General features: G+C 38.1%; 1 protein-coding gene across 4 annotated transcripts in view; it reads left to right on the top strand.

Annotated features, from left to right (window-relative positions):
- The window catches only part of TFAP2D (transcription factor AP-2 delta), a 53,763-nt gene extending 38,728 nt beyond the window's left edge, over positions 1-15,035 (top strand). For all 4 annotated transcript variants that reach the window (XM_015859874.3, XM_015859876.3, XM_015859875.3 and 1 more), the window contains one exon: positions 11,228-15,035. In XM_015859874.3, coding sequence (XP_015715360.2) covers positions 11,228-11,447 — 220 coding nt within the window. In that variant the 3' untranslated portion in view covers positions 11,448-15,035. The remainder of the gene's footprint in view (positions 1-11,227) is intronic.
- The last annotated feature ends 5,605 nt before the right edge of the window (positions 15,036-20,640 follow it).

Below are 20,640 nucleotides of genomic sequence, written 5' to 3'. Positions count from 1 at the left end.
ATATATATTATTAATATACGCACAGTCTAAGAATTCAGGAAAGCATTAATCCTTGCTTGAGCTCTGCTAGTTGCCTAACTTGAACTAGGAATAACATATGAAGGACTGAGAAGTCCAACCTTGTCAGGACTGGATCATTTTACCTCATGGGCAAAGTGCTGAGGCAGCTCAGATTTCTAAGCAAGTACATGAATCACTTCATGAAGAGGTAATGTGTTGTAGGGCTGTTCATGCAATCCTCCAACTCTTCTTTGATTCCATTGTGATAAATGCAGAGGAGCAAGTGGATTAATCCTGTGGGTTGTGTCTAGCCTGAAAGCCATGACTAAGGAGAGAATTAGCATTAAACCAGGGGGCAAACAAGAAAACCCAGAAAAATCCAGTTCCATACTGAGAGTTTTTGTCCAGACTCACATCTGTCTCTTTGTTGTCCTCTAAAGGCTGATCTGTGTAAATGCATTTATGAGTCCAAACATCAGAGGGCTAAGTCAGCTCAAGAAAAGAACCCAGATGTTCCCATAACATTATAGAGGGAAAGCCATTTCTTTAGCCCTTCACCTTCAAAATGGAGTGAGCATGAGGAAAGGGAGAGGAAAATACTAGAGGGAGAATGAAAGTGAGAACAAAAATATGTGGGGGGAGGAAGAAAGGAAAAAAAAAATTCAGATAAATCTCGGTTGCTTTTAATATGCTGTCTATTACTTACAATTCAGAGCTTCTTCTTCCAAAAGCCCCACAGAATCAAGTGAAACATTTGTGTACATATGCATATGTCTGTGTGTGCAAGAGGGAAAAGCTGAGATTTTAATTTATCCTGGAACTAAAACTGTTTTCAAATCCCACTGATGTCAGCAAGGCTGAGATTTCATCTTTCTATTTTTTCAAGACAGCAAGGTTATACAAATCTCTCTAGCATTGTAAATTGGTTGTCTTTGGATTCAGAACAGGTAAAAGAGCCTAGTTTTGCACTCAGTGAAACTGAGAGACAGCTCTCAATTATCCAGGGTGATGAGAGGAAAAATAGATGTTGGAATGTTAGAGAAAGCAGAAAGATGAGTGTAAATGAAATGCATATATAGAGCTTTGAGAGCAAGTCACATTAGAAAAGCTTGGAAATGGTAAACCAGGGCAATCAGGAACTACAGCAGAAGAAGACAAGCCTGCTTGGATGCACAAGAGCTCTGAGATATACACCCAGAGACCATATGGTGCAGGCTGGTTGTCATATGAGATGGTGAAACTTTGCCTAGCCCTCAAACACCCATAATTCCATCACTAGTTCAGCAGAGCTGAGTGCTGACATTGTAGACCAACAGTTAATTCTGCTGAATCTGGGTAGCTGCTAACCAGTACAACCAGCTAATACAATGCCGGTGTCTCAATGGCACAAAAGCATGTCAGTATGGGTAATGGTTGGGGTTAACTCACAGGTCACCTGTCTCTTTGAGACCTCTCTGATATTTATCTCATCCTGCCAACTCCAGAGCAGAGATCTAGGCAAGATTAGCTGACTGCTTTCTGTTGCACAGCAATCCCTGCTATGAAGAATAGAAATGCTTCTGTTGTATTTCAGGAACAGAATGTAGAAATTAAGACCCCTCCCAAAAACACATACAAGCTAATCTTTTAGACAGTACTGACATGGTCCAGGACACTGGGAAACAGCTGTCTATAATGCTTGATTGCTACCGTGGTTTCTTGCATGCATTTGGCCTTGACCAACTCTTTCCATCCCAAACAATTCCCAAGCACAAGTTAGCTTTAACTCTGTCAAAGGGATGTTCCCAGTTGGAATCAGAGAAGTTGCACCACATTACAGGTTAAAATACTTGAGTAATGGAGATGTGGCCTCTCACAGACAGAGAAGGAGCTTTGACTTGTGATATGTTTTGGGATTAATCTGCCATAGTCAAAGGTCTCCCTGTCCCTAGCTGTACAAATCAATATTGTATGAACAGAGAGGTTACTGACTTAGCAACATCAGTTGTTAGCCAAGGACACCAGCATGAGCTCCATTTCCAAGCTCTTCAAGTCTCCAGCAAGGGTATATGTGACTAAAGACATTTCCTAGCTCCAATTTAAATACTTTGGAATCATTCACTTGTCCCACAGATATGGAGATCTAGGGTCACTTCAGCTGTGAAATAACATCCTGTCTCACATGCACATGCCATTCCCTCAGTTTAAGATTTTTTGTGACCAACACATCACTTCTACCAGCCTTACTGATACTCTGGATGTCATATAGCACCTCTAGTTGAATGGGTGACCTTGAGTGGATAACCTTTAAACTGTAAAATTTTCTTGTTGCAAATAGTGCAGAACAGTTGTTATGTATTGATTGGTAGTAATGCCAATTTCTGGTGGTGGAGTCACCGAACCTGGAGGTGTTCAAGGAATATTTAGATGTTGTGTTGAGGGACATTGTTTAGTGAATGTCTATATGTCTATATGTCTACTGGTGATGGGTGAACAGTTCGACTGGGAGATCTTGTAGGTCTTTCCCAACCTTGGTGATTCTGTGATTCCATGAGTGTTCATATTCCATCCTTCCTTTTGAAGCTGTTTCATTTTGCAGAGGAAAATTTAAGACTGGACTGAGAATTAAAGTCCCTGGGTATGCTTATCTAATATAATGGTTTCTGCTCAAAGCTAGAATTCTGGACCTAGAATCCTGCTGTACGCACTTCACATTTAAGTCAGTTGATAAAGCATCAAGTCAGCCTTCAATCTAAAGATACAGATTTAGCATATCTACCCAACCCAACTAAAAGTTAAAGCACCAAATTAGGATATTATTTATTTATTTATTTATTTATTTACTTTAGATCTTCTTTGTCTTCTTAGTGGAAAGATCTTGTACCTACTTCTCTTTTCCATCCTACTGCAATACCTGAGCTTCCCACACATTCATTCAGAGATCTGGGAGACATGTTGACATGTGCCTTCTTGTTGCTTGCATTACTGTGCTTCAGAACAGCTCTACTGTTTGCCTGTAACTGCTTAATCCTACAGTGAAAGTAAAAGAGTGGGGTTTATGAAAAGGTATGCTTTATTAAATTAAGTAGTATTTCTATTAACTGCATGAGCAGATGCACATTCATAGAAACAAGTAGCCTCATCTAGACACTATTAGAAGAGTTAATGTTTTACTGAGAAGTAGCAATCAGGGCTTCTGAATTTTTGGCAGACGTCTTTTTCAGCTCCTAAAAATCTCATGAAAACAAGAGTTGCCAGAAAATCCACCAAAAATGAGCCACATTCTGTGTTGAGGAGCCAAAAAATGTGACACAAAACCTTACAAAGGGAATATTTGCTGAGATTGTAGTCAAGAGAATTGTGCACGTTCCTTGGCTTCCACAACCACAGGCTCTCTGATCTCATTAATCAGTCTCTTAGTCTTATATTCTCCACTTGTAAAATTAGGTTTAAATATACCTTCTTTGCCTCCATTTGGGTCACTTGTATGTGCAAGAATTTGCTATCCTACTGATGTCATCCATTACATAGGGACAGATGAATATCTACTGATTACAGAATTTGGATTTGATTTTGTAAGGTTACATTTCGTCAAGGTGCAAAATCACATCTGCATCATCTGTTTTATATATAAAAGATTAAAGCAGCAAAATAGAAAAGGGAAAATGACTTCCTTGCAAGTGACACTTCTTTTGCTGCAGAAACCTTATATAAACAGACAAAAATAATAGGCTCAGAATACTAAAGCAAGAGAATGAAAGCAATCATCACCCTCACAAATTATTCTGCATTTTGCCTAGCCATCCAGCTGATATGAAACACCTTTCCCATGAAACTGTTTGAGACAAGAGTTTTGTCGTTTAGTTAGTCTCTGAGCCTGAAGCTGTCAGCCTCCTGTGAGTGCCTGGCATCACACTGACAAGGTGACACAGAAAGTGACAGGAAAAAAAGCAGAGGCTCAGACACTGGGAGCAGTGAGGAAGCAACGTCATTCTTTCTGAAGGGTAAATGAGAGCAATGAAATAGGTTTTGAATCTTGGAGCATTTCTATAAATTTTAGTGAAAAGCTAAGAGCAAATTCTTTCTGCTGGGTTGCAATTACAGATATACATGCATGACCTTTTGTAAATTTCTCTCTTTCTTACATTTCTTTTCCTATCAAGAGATAGAGCATACGCTGTCATAATTCCAGTCATCTTAATCAGTGGTAGCAGGTTTCTGTTTGGATACACAGACTGGGAGAAGCTTGGTATGTGACTGAGTGGTGAAACAGCTCTGGTGCCCTCTAGAGTTCCCCAGTTTCCATGATCTCTCCATTCAGCTGGTTGAGGAGGATCACACCCTCCTAACACTGAGGAACTTGCAATCAAACCTCTAACCCTAACCCTAACCCTAACCCTAACCCTAACCCTAACCCTAACCCTATTCCTTTATTTTTCATTTTGTTCCTTCTTGTACTTGGTTTAATGTTTGCTGAAGGCATTAGAGTTCCTTGCTTTTGTATTTTTCCAGTATTCTCTTTCCAGGGATTCTGTCTTCAGTCTTAGAATCATAGCCACAGAATCATAGAATGGTTTGGGTTGGAAGGAACCTTTAACATCACCTTGTTCCTTTGCTTAGCAGGTATTCTGTCATCTCCTGCTCTGTCCATAACCAAAATCCATTTGAAAGGGTTGAGACTTCTGTGTGTGTGTGTGTGTGTGTGTAGAGGATGAATTACTACGACAGACAAATCATTTGACAATGAATCTTCTTATAGTAATTCTTCACAGAGGGTGAGCCATTGGAACAGGCTGCCCAGGGAAGAGTTGGAGTCTCTATCCTTGGAAGTTTAAGAGAAGTAGATGTGGTGCTAAGGAACTTGGTTTAGTGGTGGGATTTGGTAGGGTAGTTTGACAGTTGGACTAGATTATCTTTAATGTCTTTTCCAACCTAAATGATTCTATGATTCCTTTAAAGCTATCATGTATGGAATTAAGAGATCTGATGAGAATATGTTTTCTTTCCCTTCATTAACATATAAGTTCCTTACTTACCAAGGAAGGGGGAAATGTGCATTCATCAAAGATTAAAAACTGTGAGGATTAGGCATTTTTCAACACTTCCTCCTGATTCCCAGGAAAAGAATTGATACCTCCACATTCCTAAATTACTGGGATATAATGTTGCTTTGATATCACTGTGTTTAAAATGCTTAGCTCTCCAGTTTTTCTCATCTTAGAAGAGTAGAAGGGCTTCTCAGCTATGTTGTCTGCTCCACTATCAAAGTCTACACGTCATAGAAAGTTGTCTGAAACTCATTTGCTTCTTTGCTTTGTTGTGAGGCAAAGATATGATCACTGACTAAGTGAAAGCAGAAATTAAAGGAACCTTCCTGTGGGAGGAAGGTGAGTATACTTTCTCCAAGTTAACCAGTCATCTTGAATCTTTCTATGATTTCACTGGTGTATTTGGTTCCTCAAGAAGTAATGGGCAGCAAGGCTACTTTTCATCCACAAGGCAGAAGCCTGTATTTTACTTTATTTTTTTCTTATTCCCAGTGAAAACTAGCAAGTCATGGGGTTATCCAGTGTTTTATTTGGGAGATATGATATGCTGTGCTGGAAATATTTACTGACAAACAATCAAGGGCTTCTACAAGTGCCACATGCACCGTAGTTCAGTGGCTTAATCTTTGGTTTGTTTCTTGAAAACGTTTTATAGATGCAGTCCTGGGTATTTCTGAGCCATTCCCTTGGCAATTCTCCTAAAATCCTGGAAAATCATCCTTGAGATCCAAAATCTGCAGAGCTGAAATTGAATACTTTGGGAACAGAGAGCATAATTTTTATTGCTACTCTCTCAGTTTTTCCCTACTTTTATATGCAATAAAGGATTTAACCATGTGGTTTGAAGAGCGTGTCCTTAGTATACTTGTTTGGTTATGACTGGAAAATACGCATGAGAACCTACACCTCAAGGCAGCTTTTTGTATCATATTGTCCTCTCTGATCCTATAGACTGTTTATCCCTGTAGCACATGCTGGTCAGTGTTCATCTCAATTATCAGTCTAACGTGTCATAGTTAGGAACACTGACCTTCTGAAGTGAAGTTATTGCAATTTAGCTCTCTGGGCAACCCTCATAAGGGAGACCTTGCAATAAGTAGAAATCAGTAAGACATCTCTAACTTAATAAGTTATTTGTATCAGTAAGAGTTGAATCTTTTTCCATTTCCTTTACAGACATCCAAAATGTTATCAGATTTCACTACTTGTTATCTTCCATGCATTGTTAAATTTGAAGTGGTTCTTCACATTTAAAATTGTGGGAAATTTCAAACGATGAGTTTGAGCTTGCTTTTTCTTTATTGTTTTAAAGTATTTACTTATTTTAAATGAGGCTGTAAACATTCAGTGCAGATGGCCTCTTGCTCCCCCACAGAGAGAGAATCTGTTTCTTTTGCCACAAGTCGAAGTCTCACCAGCCTAGGGTATGGAGGAGTCCTTGAGGTAGGTGCCAAATGAGAACCCAAGCCTTCAGGCAGAGCTGGATCTTTTCATTTTTAAGTAAGGCCATCTTTAAAACATGAGCAGACATAATTGCATCGTAGCACCAGGCAGGATTGCAGGGAGATCTGGATGTCCTTAAGCATAAGGATTTATAATATGTTGGCCTGATATTTGATGCCTTCTGTCTGAATCTCTCTGTGAGCAGTACCCAAATCAGACATTTTAGCCTTATCTTTTAGAACAATAAGGTTTCTCACTTATAGGAGTTGCAATGAAGTGTACTAGAAAGCTGCGAATACCCAGATGATTCCATTATGAAACCGTTGTGTTTAATTTTAGGATCTTAAACACAAATGAAAGTCATATAATGAAAGCAGTTCTCTTTGTAGGTGGGAAGCACACCAAAAATGAACTGGGAGCTCAGTCAGTCTAAACCTCACACAATTAAATATGACTTTCAGGAAACATCTTAATACTTTGCCATTAGTCTGCTGCCTGTTTTGCCTGGGATTTAAATGTAAAATCAGATTTTCTCCCTAGATTGAAACTTACTTTCATCAGCAAAGGGGTATTATCCAACTTTCTTAGATTTTTCAAAGACTTGCAGATAAACAAAGCTCACCAAAATTAGAGTAGTGGGAATTACTGATAGAAATGTAAGATAAAATAGCAGATAGTGTCTTTTTCCCTTTCTGTGTGCATTAATTAAAGTGGGGCCAAAGAAAATGTACCCTCACAGGAGTATAACATGGAGAGCTGGTCAGAAATTTTCCATAAAATAGTTTCTTTCAACAAGCATCATGGGAAATTTAGTAAGTTTTGCATAACTCCATCTGTGGAGAAGAATACATGCAACAGGAATCAAAACTTGGGTTATTATTAGACTTCAGTGCTACTTCAAGGTTGTTGAGTTTCTCTTGTTTTGTTTAGTTTTAATAAGAAATACCATGATATCGTAAAGTGGATTTATAAAGGAGATAAACCCATAACTTATCCCATAAAATCCTTTTCCTATAAGTATTAGTTTTCAGACACATCCAAGATTCTGCTCAGACTGAAATACCGATATCATGGGATCTCTGTATCAGCTGTATGCTAAAGATTCTCAGGTAGACAAAGACTTAACTGTCTATGAAAAGATATAGCTCAGGAAACAGTGGCACACAACTTCTTTTCAGATATTATGGCATGTACCATCAGTTTATTGCTTCTTTTAAATGGTGCTATTCTGTATATGCTCTGCGTTGTGTGCTTGCTTGACACAAATATCTTGTTACCATAAGGCATCTGATGTGGCACCAAAAACACATTCTTACTCAGCTTCATGGTGCACCCAGAATCGATGGAGTAGCTTCTCATAAAGGAGACGTCTCTTTTTCAAGTGCCAGACTCCAGACATCTCTGAATATATTGAGTAAAGCCCCAGGGCTCAGCTCAGTTGCCTAAACACTGGCATCTGCTACCAACATGTAAAGATGCATAAAAGAAACCATAAAAGTGTCTGGCCTCTGAATACCTAGAAGCAAGGTGAACTTAAATTCTGTATCTTGTCTACCAATTCCACGTGAATGACTCAGGTGCCATAGGGCATCTCAAATCAATGAAGACTCTTCCGTGTAGGAAACTGAGTTAAGTCAATTTGATTGTAAACGGAGTTTAGGCTCTGTAGTTGGATACAGCTACAAGTTGACACCTTTGCTTACACACCTAAATATCAGGTTTTGTCCCATTCTGATGTTTACTGCAGACTTGTTCAGCATTTGAGAACATTTTCTACCCTCATTCTTAGCCCTATGGATTTTTTCTCTCTAAGTTTTCACTGCAGTATTCCCATTTCACTCTTCAGGGCATATTGAGCTATTATATGAACACAGCACTATTCCTTTTGCTCAAGAGTGGAAATGTTCAAAGACAAAAAGGCCAAGAGAATTCTTTTCTAGTCAATCCTTTGTTAAACTTAGTATTCCTATCTACTGGAAATGAATGATTGTAGGTACTTTTTATACAGATAACTGGTTTATTTTGCACAAAAGTTCATAAATATTTTATGTATTTCTTGGTTTAGTCAGTTCCCCAGAATGTGGCTCAGAAGACCACACAAGCAATGCAAAAATCGTTAGATATTACAGCTAGTACTGATATATTTTGACTTCATTTTTCTTGCTTTCTGATAATGTGAGTTCCTTCACGTTTTCATTTCTTTGGACTTGCAAAGAATAAAAATGAAGATAAATTCCAACACAAAATCTTGAAATCACCTGATTGAAATCTTGGACTTGAAAGGGCTAAAATACTCTTATATGTATGTTAAAGCTGGTATTATCATAGTATCATAGTATCATAGTCTCGTGCGGGTTGGAAGGGACCTTAGAGATCATCGAGTCCTTGCAAACATTAAACAGAGAAGACAATTATGATGATTTCTTTTCTTAATATGCCAGACATTTCTCAAAAAAAAAAAAAAAGTATATAATAATAACAAAACAAAAAAAGATGATCCTGAAATGAAATCCATTTTCGTTAAAAGGTTTGGATGTTACTCTAAGTCCAAACTTCAAGAGTCATGTGGTATCATTATTTGATGTCCATGAAATAGTCCTCGTAAATATTTTGTTATCATTTTCCTCTCAGTACTAACCAGGGATAAACATAGCTTCCTGATCTGAAAATGGACTGAAAGACTGGTGGATAAACATTCCAAAACTGAGCTATTCTTTTAATTGCTTTCAGAAAATCCTTCACAAAAGACTGGGAAGTTCCCTATCTGAAACAGAGTTCCACACTGGACCCTCCTTTTGGTTAGGACTTCCTTAAGCTTGGTATCTTTCTCAGGATACTGGCATTCCCAGCAAACAAGGTTCCCACATCCAGCAGAGACAGGAAGATCACAATGAAAGACATCTCAGAGTCTTTCCCATGCTTGTTTTTGATATGCTCAACATCTTGGCAATCATCCATGTCTTGTATAACCACTTTTCCCCAGACCACTGTTTTTTTTTCTCTATTTTCTGAAACAGCTTTAAAGATTGAAAAGCCAAAATATGGAGGAGAGGAATTCCCATTGTAGTGAATTGTTCCTGTTTCTGACCTATGCATGGCTCTGTGTGTTAGATCGGAATTGACTGTCATGGTGCATCAGACAACTTAAGTTACACAGGGGATAAGACCTTGACTAGCATAGGATGCAATGATATTTCAGTATTTGAAGTAGTTTTCCTCTTATATGTTTAAATGGAAGAAAGACATTTGGAAGGATTATGTTTATTTGCTTTGGGTTTCTTTTGCTTCTGTTTTTATTCACATTCTTCCACCTAGAACGAATCAAAATTATTTATTATAAGAATGAAAAGAATTTAGTTACCCATCTTAAGGTGTCTAGTACCAGATGGGCCTTATGTGAACAGCTTACACTACACAAACATAATTTGGACAGACAGAAATGGAGTCCGTTGCTTAAAAATTGAACTTTGGTGCCATTTCTGACATCTCAAAATCCTTGCAGAGCTGATGACTGGCACAGAAACTGTGGACAACAGAAACATTTCTGGATCAGCAGGTAGAAGACAAGCTGGGTGCCTAAATGCAATATGTATCTATATGTGCACTGAAATGCATCCTTAAGCTTAGATGAGATTTAACCATTATAAGACTCCATTAATGCTTCTTTTCAGTAACTGTTATGTGAAAAGCACTACTAAAATTCAGGTACTTTGCAGTGCAGGAAACATGAAGAACAAACTGTTATCTGAAGAAAACACCTTATTTGGACTAAAGCTGCAATAAGCTAAATCCACCCTAAGAAATTCAACACCACCAAGGCAAGAGTGTTGCAAACTCGTTATTTTTGCAACTCATTGACCCTGATCTAGTCTTAGATATGGATGCTGGTGGCCCTACATGCAGCAGGAGGGTTGGAGCTTGATGATCCTTGAGGTCTCCTTCCAACACGAGTCATTATATGATTCTATGATGATTTGTCTGTGTATTTAGCCTGACTGAACTAGTTCTAGGTGAAGTATTTCCTGGGCATTGTTTGGGCCAAGAGTTATTCTCAAAGGCAGCTTTGGATTCCACACTGTTGGATGCTCAGAGAGCTTAGCAAGCACAGTCATTACCAAATGATGCCAGTTGCCCTGGCACTGCTTTATTTCCTACTGTGTATGCAACAATACATACCTCCACATGGAAACATAGAATCATCATAGAATCATAGAATGGCCTGGATTGAAAAGGACCACAGTTATCATCTAGATTCAACCCTCCTGCTATGTGCAGTGTCACCAGCCACCAGACCAGGCTGTTCAGAGCCACATTCAGTAAATAATCATAATAATCTGTGCTTGTTGCTTACAAGTCTGACCTGTGAATAAGCCACACAGACTTGGCTTTGTTCACCTAAGGAAACAGGAACCAAACCTTCTAGGACTGGAAAAGTAGCAGTGCTGGGCAGCCTAGGGCATGGATCCCTTCTTGGCTTTGAAGTCAACAATACCGTGTCAATCTGCAATCCACAAATCTGTCCCACAGTGCTTCAGAAGTGCTGCTCCTACCAAAAGCAACCTTTGAAGCTGTATGCAGTCTGCTCTCACTGCTCTGCTTTTATTTTCTGTTTCTCTCACAGGTAATAAATAGTTTAGGGAGTAAGTCTCGATTTTCAGTCTAAAAGATGCATACTGCAAACACTTCTATGTATGTAGTTGTATATATATTTACGTGCGTGCATGCACTTCTTTTTTCTTTCTCTTTCCCATCTACAGTTTGATCACTCACGGTTTCGGAACTCCTGCAATATGTGCTGCCCTAAGCACTTTCCAAACTGTTCTCAGTGAAATGCTGAACTACTTGGAAAAGCACACATCGCACAAAAACGGAGGAGCAGCGGAATCCGGCCAAGGACACGCCAACTCGGAGAAAGCCCCCCTACGGAAAACTTCAGAGGCTGCTGTGAAAGAGGGCAAAACAGAAAAGACAGACTAGCTACATCAAACAGAATCTATTTCAAGAGAGTCTTGCTGCTGATATTTTTTTTAAATATATATATCATTGAGGGCGATTTATCTCCAGTGGACCAAATCCAAAAAAAAGGGGGAAAAAAAAGAAAGAAAAACAAGGGGGGAAAGAAAGAAAAAGCAAACAGAAACAAAACAAAACAAAACAAAACAAGACCCCCCCCCAAAAAAAATAATAAAAATTTTAAAAAGGGAAGAAAAAAGAGAAAGATTAAAACAGAGAGAAAAAGAGAGAGGAACGTATTCAACCCTAAGAACAGCAGTGTACAGTAATTGTGTGATGAAATTGTCACTTTTTTTAAGATTTATGTTGCTCTAAACTACTTTTCGTGCATGTAGTATTTGATTGTTCTGAATGATACACTTACACTGTTTTTTATAAGCACTTCTGGACTTGGCTGGGGTGGCACATGGCGTTTGTTGCAGGCTAACATGAAGCACTTTCTTCTCTGGCAGCACAGTTAGGGCCAGCACGTCAGCTGTGGGACATGCAGTTCCAGCATTCTGGCTTTGCTTGCATGCTGGATAGATTGGAAGAAGGGCTTCCTCTGGTCCATGCCTGATCCACTCACCATTGGGAAGACATTATGGAAACCTGTCAAGAGAGGAATCCACAGGTCATGGGACAGATGAACTGTTCGGTGCTGGGGGTTGTGTCTCCCCACATGGGAATGTATAATAAAGCTGCACTGAAATGAGGCCAGAACCCGTTAGGAATCTGTCCTGGCTATTCAAGCAGCAACTGAAGCATCTCCTGTGAGCAGAATATGGCAGACTAAATGAAAAACAGCACACCTCAATAGTTTCATTAAGAGCCCTGATCCCCTGTGAACTTCAGATTAAAAGACTATATGGGCTTCTGTTCTCTGTCTTCTCAGTCCCTGATCCCACAGTGCCGCAGTCTGCCGTACCCAGGTCTCTATTCAGCAGGATCAATGCAGGCGATCGGAGTCTTCTTTTGTGTTGCCTTCATTTTATGATACTTTCTTTTCTCCAACAGCTTGTTCCTGCTGCTTTACTGTCTTCTGAAATCCAGCTGAGGTGCAGAGGTCTAACAGAATCCGCTTATTTACATTAAAATAAAAGTCTCTAAAGTAATACCAAAATGACATATATGTCAGATTGGCATGGTCCACAGCAGTTATGTGATTAATGACCTTACTAATGTACATCAGAAATATTTCTTCACCACTCAGCACACATCCTCACAAAGGAACATTGGAGACATAGTTTGAACTAAGCCTCTTCGAGTCCACAGCCTTTTTGCAGCTACAGACATTCATTCAGTTCCTTTTCTTGTTTCTCTGATATTATTTTATTGAGAAAATTAGGAAGGATTTTTCATGCCATAGCATGGGGTTGTGCTGACCAAGTAAACCCTATCTAAAAGCAGCAGAACCAGTTTATTTCTTCCCAAACATGATTCATCTCTTTCTACAGCAGGAAAATGAATATAATTTTCCTCATGTAAATGTTTAGAGTCATTTGAGATACTTTAGGTTATCTAAGGAAGCCACAATTTTGGTAGAAATAACAGAATACATGTAGGAGATTGGGACTCCTGGAAGAGGAGCTGGAGGACCCCCTAAGACAGCACTGGAGATGTATAGGTGGCCACCCAACCTGCGCACCAAGTTTCTAAGACAGATAGAAGGGGTCATCTGGAAGTTCACGCCTTTCTCCACTGATAATAACTGGAATTTAATAGTGTTTTTTCGTACTGCATATGGTTACTACTGGGCTAGTCACCCTCTGCTCCCTGTAATCAGAAGAGAGGGAAAGGCGCTTAACAGTACAGTTCATCCCATCTCAAAATAATCATGCCCTGAAAGTGTGTCTTTTTTTTCCAACTAGATATGTAGGAGGACAGGACTAAAAGCATTCATATTCATTATACTTTTCTAGTGCTAGTTAAGACACACAAAACTGTTCATGACCTGCTTTAGTTTTATTGACTTAGAGACTATAAAAACTCTCCAAAGGTATTTACATCTATGATGTAGGGAACCAGATGATTAACTTGATCAGTCTCACCCTTCAAATGTATGGAAGAAAACAAAATGTTTATGGTATGATACCGTCCTTTTTGATATCAATAAGAAGATTGCCATCAAGGTGAGAAAGCATGCTAAATCTAGCTGAGTCCCTATTTCCTTCTATGTTGAAATCTGAAACAAAACAAAGCATTCCTTTACTTTTGCTCAAGATTTGTCTTTGCTCATATATATAGCTTAGGTATCTACTTTAATGCCATCTATCTAGGCTCCCTGTATGCAGGGAAATGAGGGAAATACATACATCTCCATGAAATACTTGTGTGTGGGCATAAGTAACCACTGATTAAAAGTGAAAAGGAAAATTATTTTCTATTGTCCAAACTGAAGGGGAGAAAGAAAAAAGGGGAAAAAAATTAAATATTTGGCTGTGTCACTTTTGCAGGTTTGCCGCATGAAAATGTACTGTGAAGTGATTTAATTGTGGTTCTCTACTTCAAGATGTGAATAAATTCAAATTTTTTGGTGGAGGGAGGAGAGAACAAAAAAGTGTTTGAAAACCCTTTTCATGTTTCTCGGTAAAATATCGGTCTTCTGGAGGTGGGGAAATGACTGTGTAGACTATTCTGTAAAAGTGTTAAGAAAGCAACGACTTATTACAACCATGCGACTTAATACAACCATGCCTGATATTTGAATAACATGTATACAGAATTGTTTTAAATATACACCTGTTTGGGATGTGATCCAACGTTCCAACAGTAGTTTATTTAAGGAGCTGCACCTTTTGTAATTGCAGAATCCCTATGAGCCCTTGCTCTGCTGGCAACAACTTTTTTCATCTTTATGATCACTTGATCTATAAATACGAACAAACCTGGATGTTCTTAAAGACCCTGAACTTTCAGTTTAAGCCTTAATGACCTCTGTGGATTTTTGGGAAGGTTTCAGTACAGATCTGGTTCAAGTTGATTGAACTCCTAGAAATTCTTACCATTAAGAGTCTATTTGAGTCTGCATCTCCATTTTTCCTGTTTTTCCTTTGGAATCTCACCATATTAAAAAAAATAATAATAATCCTTTTTAAAAAGTTAACTGCAATGTTTATTGTCATTCACAGGCTTTGCTATTTATTTTTATTGGTACTTAATTTTATTGAAAGAAAAATTATTTGTTATTCCTTCTTCTGCTGAATTATCTATTGGAATAGTTTGACATCAGAAAGCCTTTGGCTTTCAAAATTGAATAATCCAGCATGGTTTTAACTGATTAACTCACTGAGCTTCTGGTTAACATCTTAGCCTAAGTTCTCATCCATTTTCCACACATCCATGAACACTGTTCCCATGGTTTTGTTATTTTTGTTTTTGATTTTTGGTGGTTTTTTTACCCATTTCTAAGACTTCGTCTCTGTGGAAATATCCCCATCTCAAAACACACTCATGAATTAGATCAGCCTGAAGGACAGGCATGGTTTGAAGTTACTGAGTGCTCACTGGTAACAAATTCAAGTGTATTTGTACCTCTTTGACTTTGAAATAAACTTTACCTGACAAAAAGAAGTTCTTGCTTTGTGAGGTGATGGAATTGCTTATTCCACACTGGTCAAAAACATCTAAATACAAAAAAATGTCCACACCTATGAGTCATTACAATTTTGGAAGCCTAGAAATGCTTAGATCCCTCTCTCAAGAGCTGTCTGAGTATTTGGGTCATGTGGTACTTCAGGCTTTTTCCCAGCTTTGTATATATTGCTTTTTTCCCACCATGACCATAAAATGCATTGAGTACTACAGCTGTGTGACAAAGACCAGCCACTGCTACTTGGATATATTAACAACTTAAACATGAAGTAATCACGCTGATTAACCAGTCTTTATAGAGTAAGATGTTATTTATTGTCAGTAAGGTGGGCACAGTGAGATTGTGCATTGACTAAGTTTTGAAGGTAAGTCTCTGTCAGAGCTATGAGTGAAGTTCTCACCTCCAACCTCTATCCTAAGAACTGGATTTCTGTTCACAAAGACTTCAGTTAATACTATGAAATGGCAGAGATGTGTAGCTAAAGGAGAATTCTACACAGATGATGAGGACTGGTGCAGTATTTAGTGTCTTGTGAAAGGGAAACAAGCAGCAACGTACAACTGACAGCTGAACTCTGCCAAGGGTTCTGTCCTTCATGCTGCCATCCTAAACCTTAATTCTTTCCAGGTGTCATTCTATTGCCTTGGAAAACTGGCACAAGGGGTGAATTCAGATCTTTCATTCACATTTCTTTAAAATATAATCTCCAGTAACTGTTGGGAAAAGACTTCCCCTCTCCAAATCAGGAAGGAATCTGCCCTTTGAAGCTTCTCTTTATCTGTTCCTAAAAACAACTAAAAATCTGCTACTAAGCAGGTGCAATATACAGTCCCTCCAAATCCGAGACCTCTGTGTATTTCCTCAGCTCAACTCTTCTGTTGAATGTGATTCAGTGGTACATCTGCTACTCACCATTTTACAGCAAGTCTGAAGAGGGGCTGCTTTAATGTCCGAAGAGCTAATTTCTTTAACTGCCTTTTGCTTTGTTTGTTTGTTTGTTTCGTAATACCAGAAAGCATTTTTTGTCTTAGATATCCTAGGTATCCGAAAGAGCTGCTGATGATTTCCATTGCCATTTGACTTTCCTTTAGCTTTTGGAGACAACGTTCTGCTGCTCAAATCTTCATTTTTATGGACAACAGGAAAAAAAAAAAAAACAAACAAAACAATACGGTGGTAATAGAAGACATAAGACTGCCACACAAGGCAAAGATAAACAAATATAACTACATAGGAACTCTAACTGTAAAGATATCATCTGCCTCTGCCCACATTATAGGTTCAACAGGACTTTAAGTACAACTGTGTGGGGGGAATGAGGAGAGAGGAAAACAATGTCATTTTCCTTTGCCAAGTGAAGGTCATCTAAAAAGTCTAATTTTTTATTATTTTCTTTTATTCCTTTTCTTCAATTTTCTTTATTTTATGTTATTAATTCTGTTCTGTACAGCAGCCGTTGTGATTGTATTTACATGTGAGTGCACACTTGGTCACCAACAATGTCCTATTTATTGGTTTAGGAACTGGCTTTTTTGTTTTATTATTTGTTTTCCTTTCTTTCCACTTACTCTAACTTAATTTACAGTTCAGTGGTGAAAAACATGGCCTTTTATATTTCTATTTGCAATACAAGCTACCCGTTTTACATGAGTTTATGAAAATAATGACCACATTTGACTGAACATTTCACGGCAATAAAATCTATGTTGATTTAACTCTAATTTGTCTTGCACTTGAAAGTAACTTCCATCTCTGGATAATCTTCACTTCTGCACTACAAGACCTAGACATAAGATCTACCTACGTAAGACATAAAAGTAAAGGAACACCAATGACACTATTTCTATATTATGGAAATATATATACATATACAGAGACTAAAACTATACATAGACTACCTCAAATAATTTTGAGTCTTAAGTATTTATCTCCCCTAGAACCTGTTAACCCAGTTTTATTCTTGGTGTATGAAAGAAAGATATAACGCAAGGCAGTTTGTTCTGTCCTAATACAGGAATCCAAACTCAACTGGCTGATTTACATTAGATTATTCTTTCTCAATTGCCCATAGTAGAAAAGTGACAGGAATCATTGTCCATCTCCATCTACACAGAAAGAAATATAGAAAGCCTGGATCAATCAAATCCATTTGTCTACAGCCTCAAAGTAGTTATTTAACCTTCTTCTTGCAAGCTTATAGCAGTTGAATTCCAAGTCCTACTTCAGCCAATGGCCTGAGTTAATGGTCAGCACTATTACAATGTACAGGGTTTGACTTTTCCCAGGAAGAAACAATGAGAATCAAAAATATGTCTTTAGGTATAATTAGCATCCTTCTGCAGGTTTGATGTGAAGGAACTCTAGCTTAGATGTTTATCCAAGTTTTCAAAAAGAAATGAAGTTTTACTGGGGGGAAAAAAAAGTAAAAAAATAAAAGTGATTTTAAAGCAGTTTCCTAGACATAATCTTTCAAAATTGTTTAAGAACCCGATGACAGCCCTTCTTTCTGTGTTGTTTCAGTTCTTGTAAGGATGACTTTGTGAGTCATTCTAGACAATGACACACCAAGTGCAAAGCTGCAGTGGTAAAGACTTCAGAAAGATTTCAGGTGGAAAAGGAAATGATTTGGAAGGCAACTCCTACATGTTAGAACTCAGTTTATCCAACCTCCACCTCTGTTCCCTGTCAAATGAACTCTCACTAATTAATATTACTACTTAATCTTCTAGGAAATACAGCTTCCCTGGTGCGATACTGAATTCTTCTGATCAGTTCTGTATACACTCTTATCCAAACTCAGAGGAAATACAACAGTGGCAAATTCATCAGTATTTTAAATATAATCACATGAAAGGTTGGCTCGGCCACCTTTCTTCACTTTGGTGTGTAAATTTTTTCCACTCACTCCATTTAAAAAAGGAAAAGAAAATCCCACTCAGATTTGCAGAAGTACAGTGCCAAAGTACATGTCAATGTGCAACAATAGCCTCTAATTTGTAGACACTGAAACATCAAAGAAGATGAAAAGCAAAAAGAACAACAAGAAAAAGTAATCCATCTCTACCAGATTTTATATGTAAACTACATATGGAGAGCTTGTATAAATTTGCCTTCTAACTGACAATGTGAAGTGAGGGATCCACTCTGAAAAATTCTGAATATACTGAAATAGAAGAATTGAGGAAGGATATATGATAACATTTGGACATGTTCAACAACGCAACTCCCACTTCTGTTAGAGAGGTTGTGTTCGTTTATATCTTGCCAAAAAAATACAGTTCTGTTTCTGTATAGGCACTAGAAGCCAAGTCTAACAGTGTCTGGTTTCTTAACTGGTATTTGCATTCACCTTGCTGTTGAAAAGACGTGGCCAAGAAATAAGAAATAACTTCAGGCCTTAATGGACTTCAAGACATAAATTGTTGGTTTATGATCTGGGTTTTCTGTTGATAGTTCTAATGGAAATTTATTTGAATTAGTGATGCATAAATGCAGCTTCTAAAGTAACTCAAAGCAGCCCGCTTTTGGAGGAAGTATCACTGGCATTGCACTGAACTGTGGGACAAAGTTCTGCTCATTCAGGATCTCTCTCCCTCAGAAAATACCTACACAACTCAGGAAAAAGCTGGTGGTCATTTTATTCCAACAAATATACTGGTGGCATGATTCATTCACCCACATATAACCACCTAGAAACATTTTATACATACTTGTCTATACTTCTTTCTCTTGTTTCTAGAGTGGGAAAAGTCTCTTAAAGCTCCTTCACCAGATCCATCCATTTCTTGTATGTATCTTGAATACCCAAAGATGCTTGAAACAGTAATAAATACATTCTTTCAGTGAGTGTACAGCTGCAGTATAGTTTATATAAAGAACAATATAGTGGCACATGAAGTACTGTTTTGGTTCAGTCACACAGTCAACAGCTGCCAATTCAGCAGCCCAGGAAGACTCTGGTTGGTGTCCATCTCTCACTTCTGGAGCACGGGCTTCCCATAGGTCCTGTGTATCTATCTTAGCAATGTATATGAACACCACAGAGTGAGGAGGAATAAACAAGACAAAACCAGACTGTTCATTTGTGTCCAGTGACAGGAAAGGAGGTGATGAGCAAAAACTGAAATGCAGGAAATTCCATTAAAAAAACAAGAAAACCTTTCTTCTCTGTAAATGTATTGAAACTCTGGACCAGGTTTCCCAGAAAAGTTGTGGAAATCCTTAAATATTCTTCAAAGTTGACTGAATACATCTCTGAGCAACATATCCAAGATGGTGCTGCTCTGAGAAGGGTGGTTGAACTAAGTGATACTGAGATATCCCTCCCAACCTTAACCATTTTGTGATTCTGTGAACCTCTGGGCTGAGTTCAGTTTCTCCCACACAAGATTAATCCTCTTTTGAAGTAAATAAGTCATCCTGCCTAGGCTCTGTTCACTATTCCAGAGCATGTGTCATATCTTCCATCCCCACTCAAATTCCTTAGATACTCTTGTCCATAAATGCATGAAACCGTGAAAAGAACAGCTGCCTGGCAGTAATTAATAGTTATGTCTTGGTACCTGTGACAACACAAGCCCTTGTACTGGTGGCATACACAAATGATTTCAACACCCTGTGAAACTCAATTTCTGCATCTAAAGTCTTGGACTAGACAAGAAAGGGCAAGAAGATGAGTTCCATTACTGTCCCTATCCAAAGCCATTCATTTTTCACACATTTTTGTCAATACACATTTTACACATATATTAATGAACTATCCTGGGGCATCATTACAGTCAGCTAAACTAAGCAGTTATCAAGGCGCTGAGCCTTTGACAATTCATATACAGTGTAAAACAAGTAATAAAACTGCACAGAAAATTAGGAATGGTCAGCAGAGAGCATATTAGTGAAAATGGACTCTTGATGAATAAACTGCTGGAAGTATGCCAAGATAATTGGACCTGAAAAATGAACAAGCAAAATTCTCATTTAAGATTTCCTAAGATTTGAAAATAAAAAGGAAAACAAAATAATTAAACAATCCTTCATTCACCAGAACAGAATAAAAACCACTGCACCATGGTCTATGGAAAGGCATGCTGAAGAGAGGGACCTTTACTGGTTTACCTTTGCTTGTTTTTTTATTGTTATCACAGCATTTTCTGACCTGTCTTCAATCTGCCTTTCACTCATCCCCTCAAGGAAAGCACAGCTTTGCATAAGTATCTGATTTTTTATATTGAGAGGTCAGGCATATATTTAAACTAGTTGCTTAACCTATCCCTAATGGAGGAAGCCTAGCTTGACTAAGCACTTAAAATTTGGATAGAAAAGGAAAAAATATTAATCCCATCTTCACTTAAAAATAAATGAGAGAAGCTGGTATTACAGCTTTGACTCCAGATTGTTAACTTTTATTAATCTGCCTAGGTAGATTCAAGACCATTGTCTTCAGGACAACCGTCCACAGTCTGGCCATATCCATACAATTAAACTTCAAAAGATTTCATTCTAGAAGATTCTGTATTCAAACCAGTAGACACGAACCAGAGAGAGGTCACAAACTTGTGTTGAAAATTGGTTTTCATGAAATAGCCA

This window comes from Coturnix japonica, chromosome 3 (assembly GCF_054131305.1).
Source record: "Coturnix japonica strain WE chromosome 3, WE-NBRP24, whole genome shotgun sequence".
Classification (NCBI taxonomy): Eukaryota; Metazoa; Chordata; class Aves; order Galliformes; family Phasianidae; genus Coturnix; species Coturnix japonica.
This window is presented reverse-complemented; position numbering and strand designations above follow the sequence as displayed.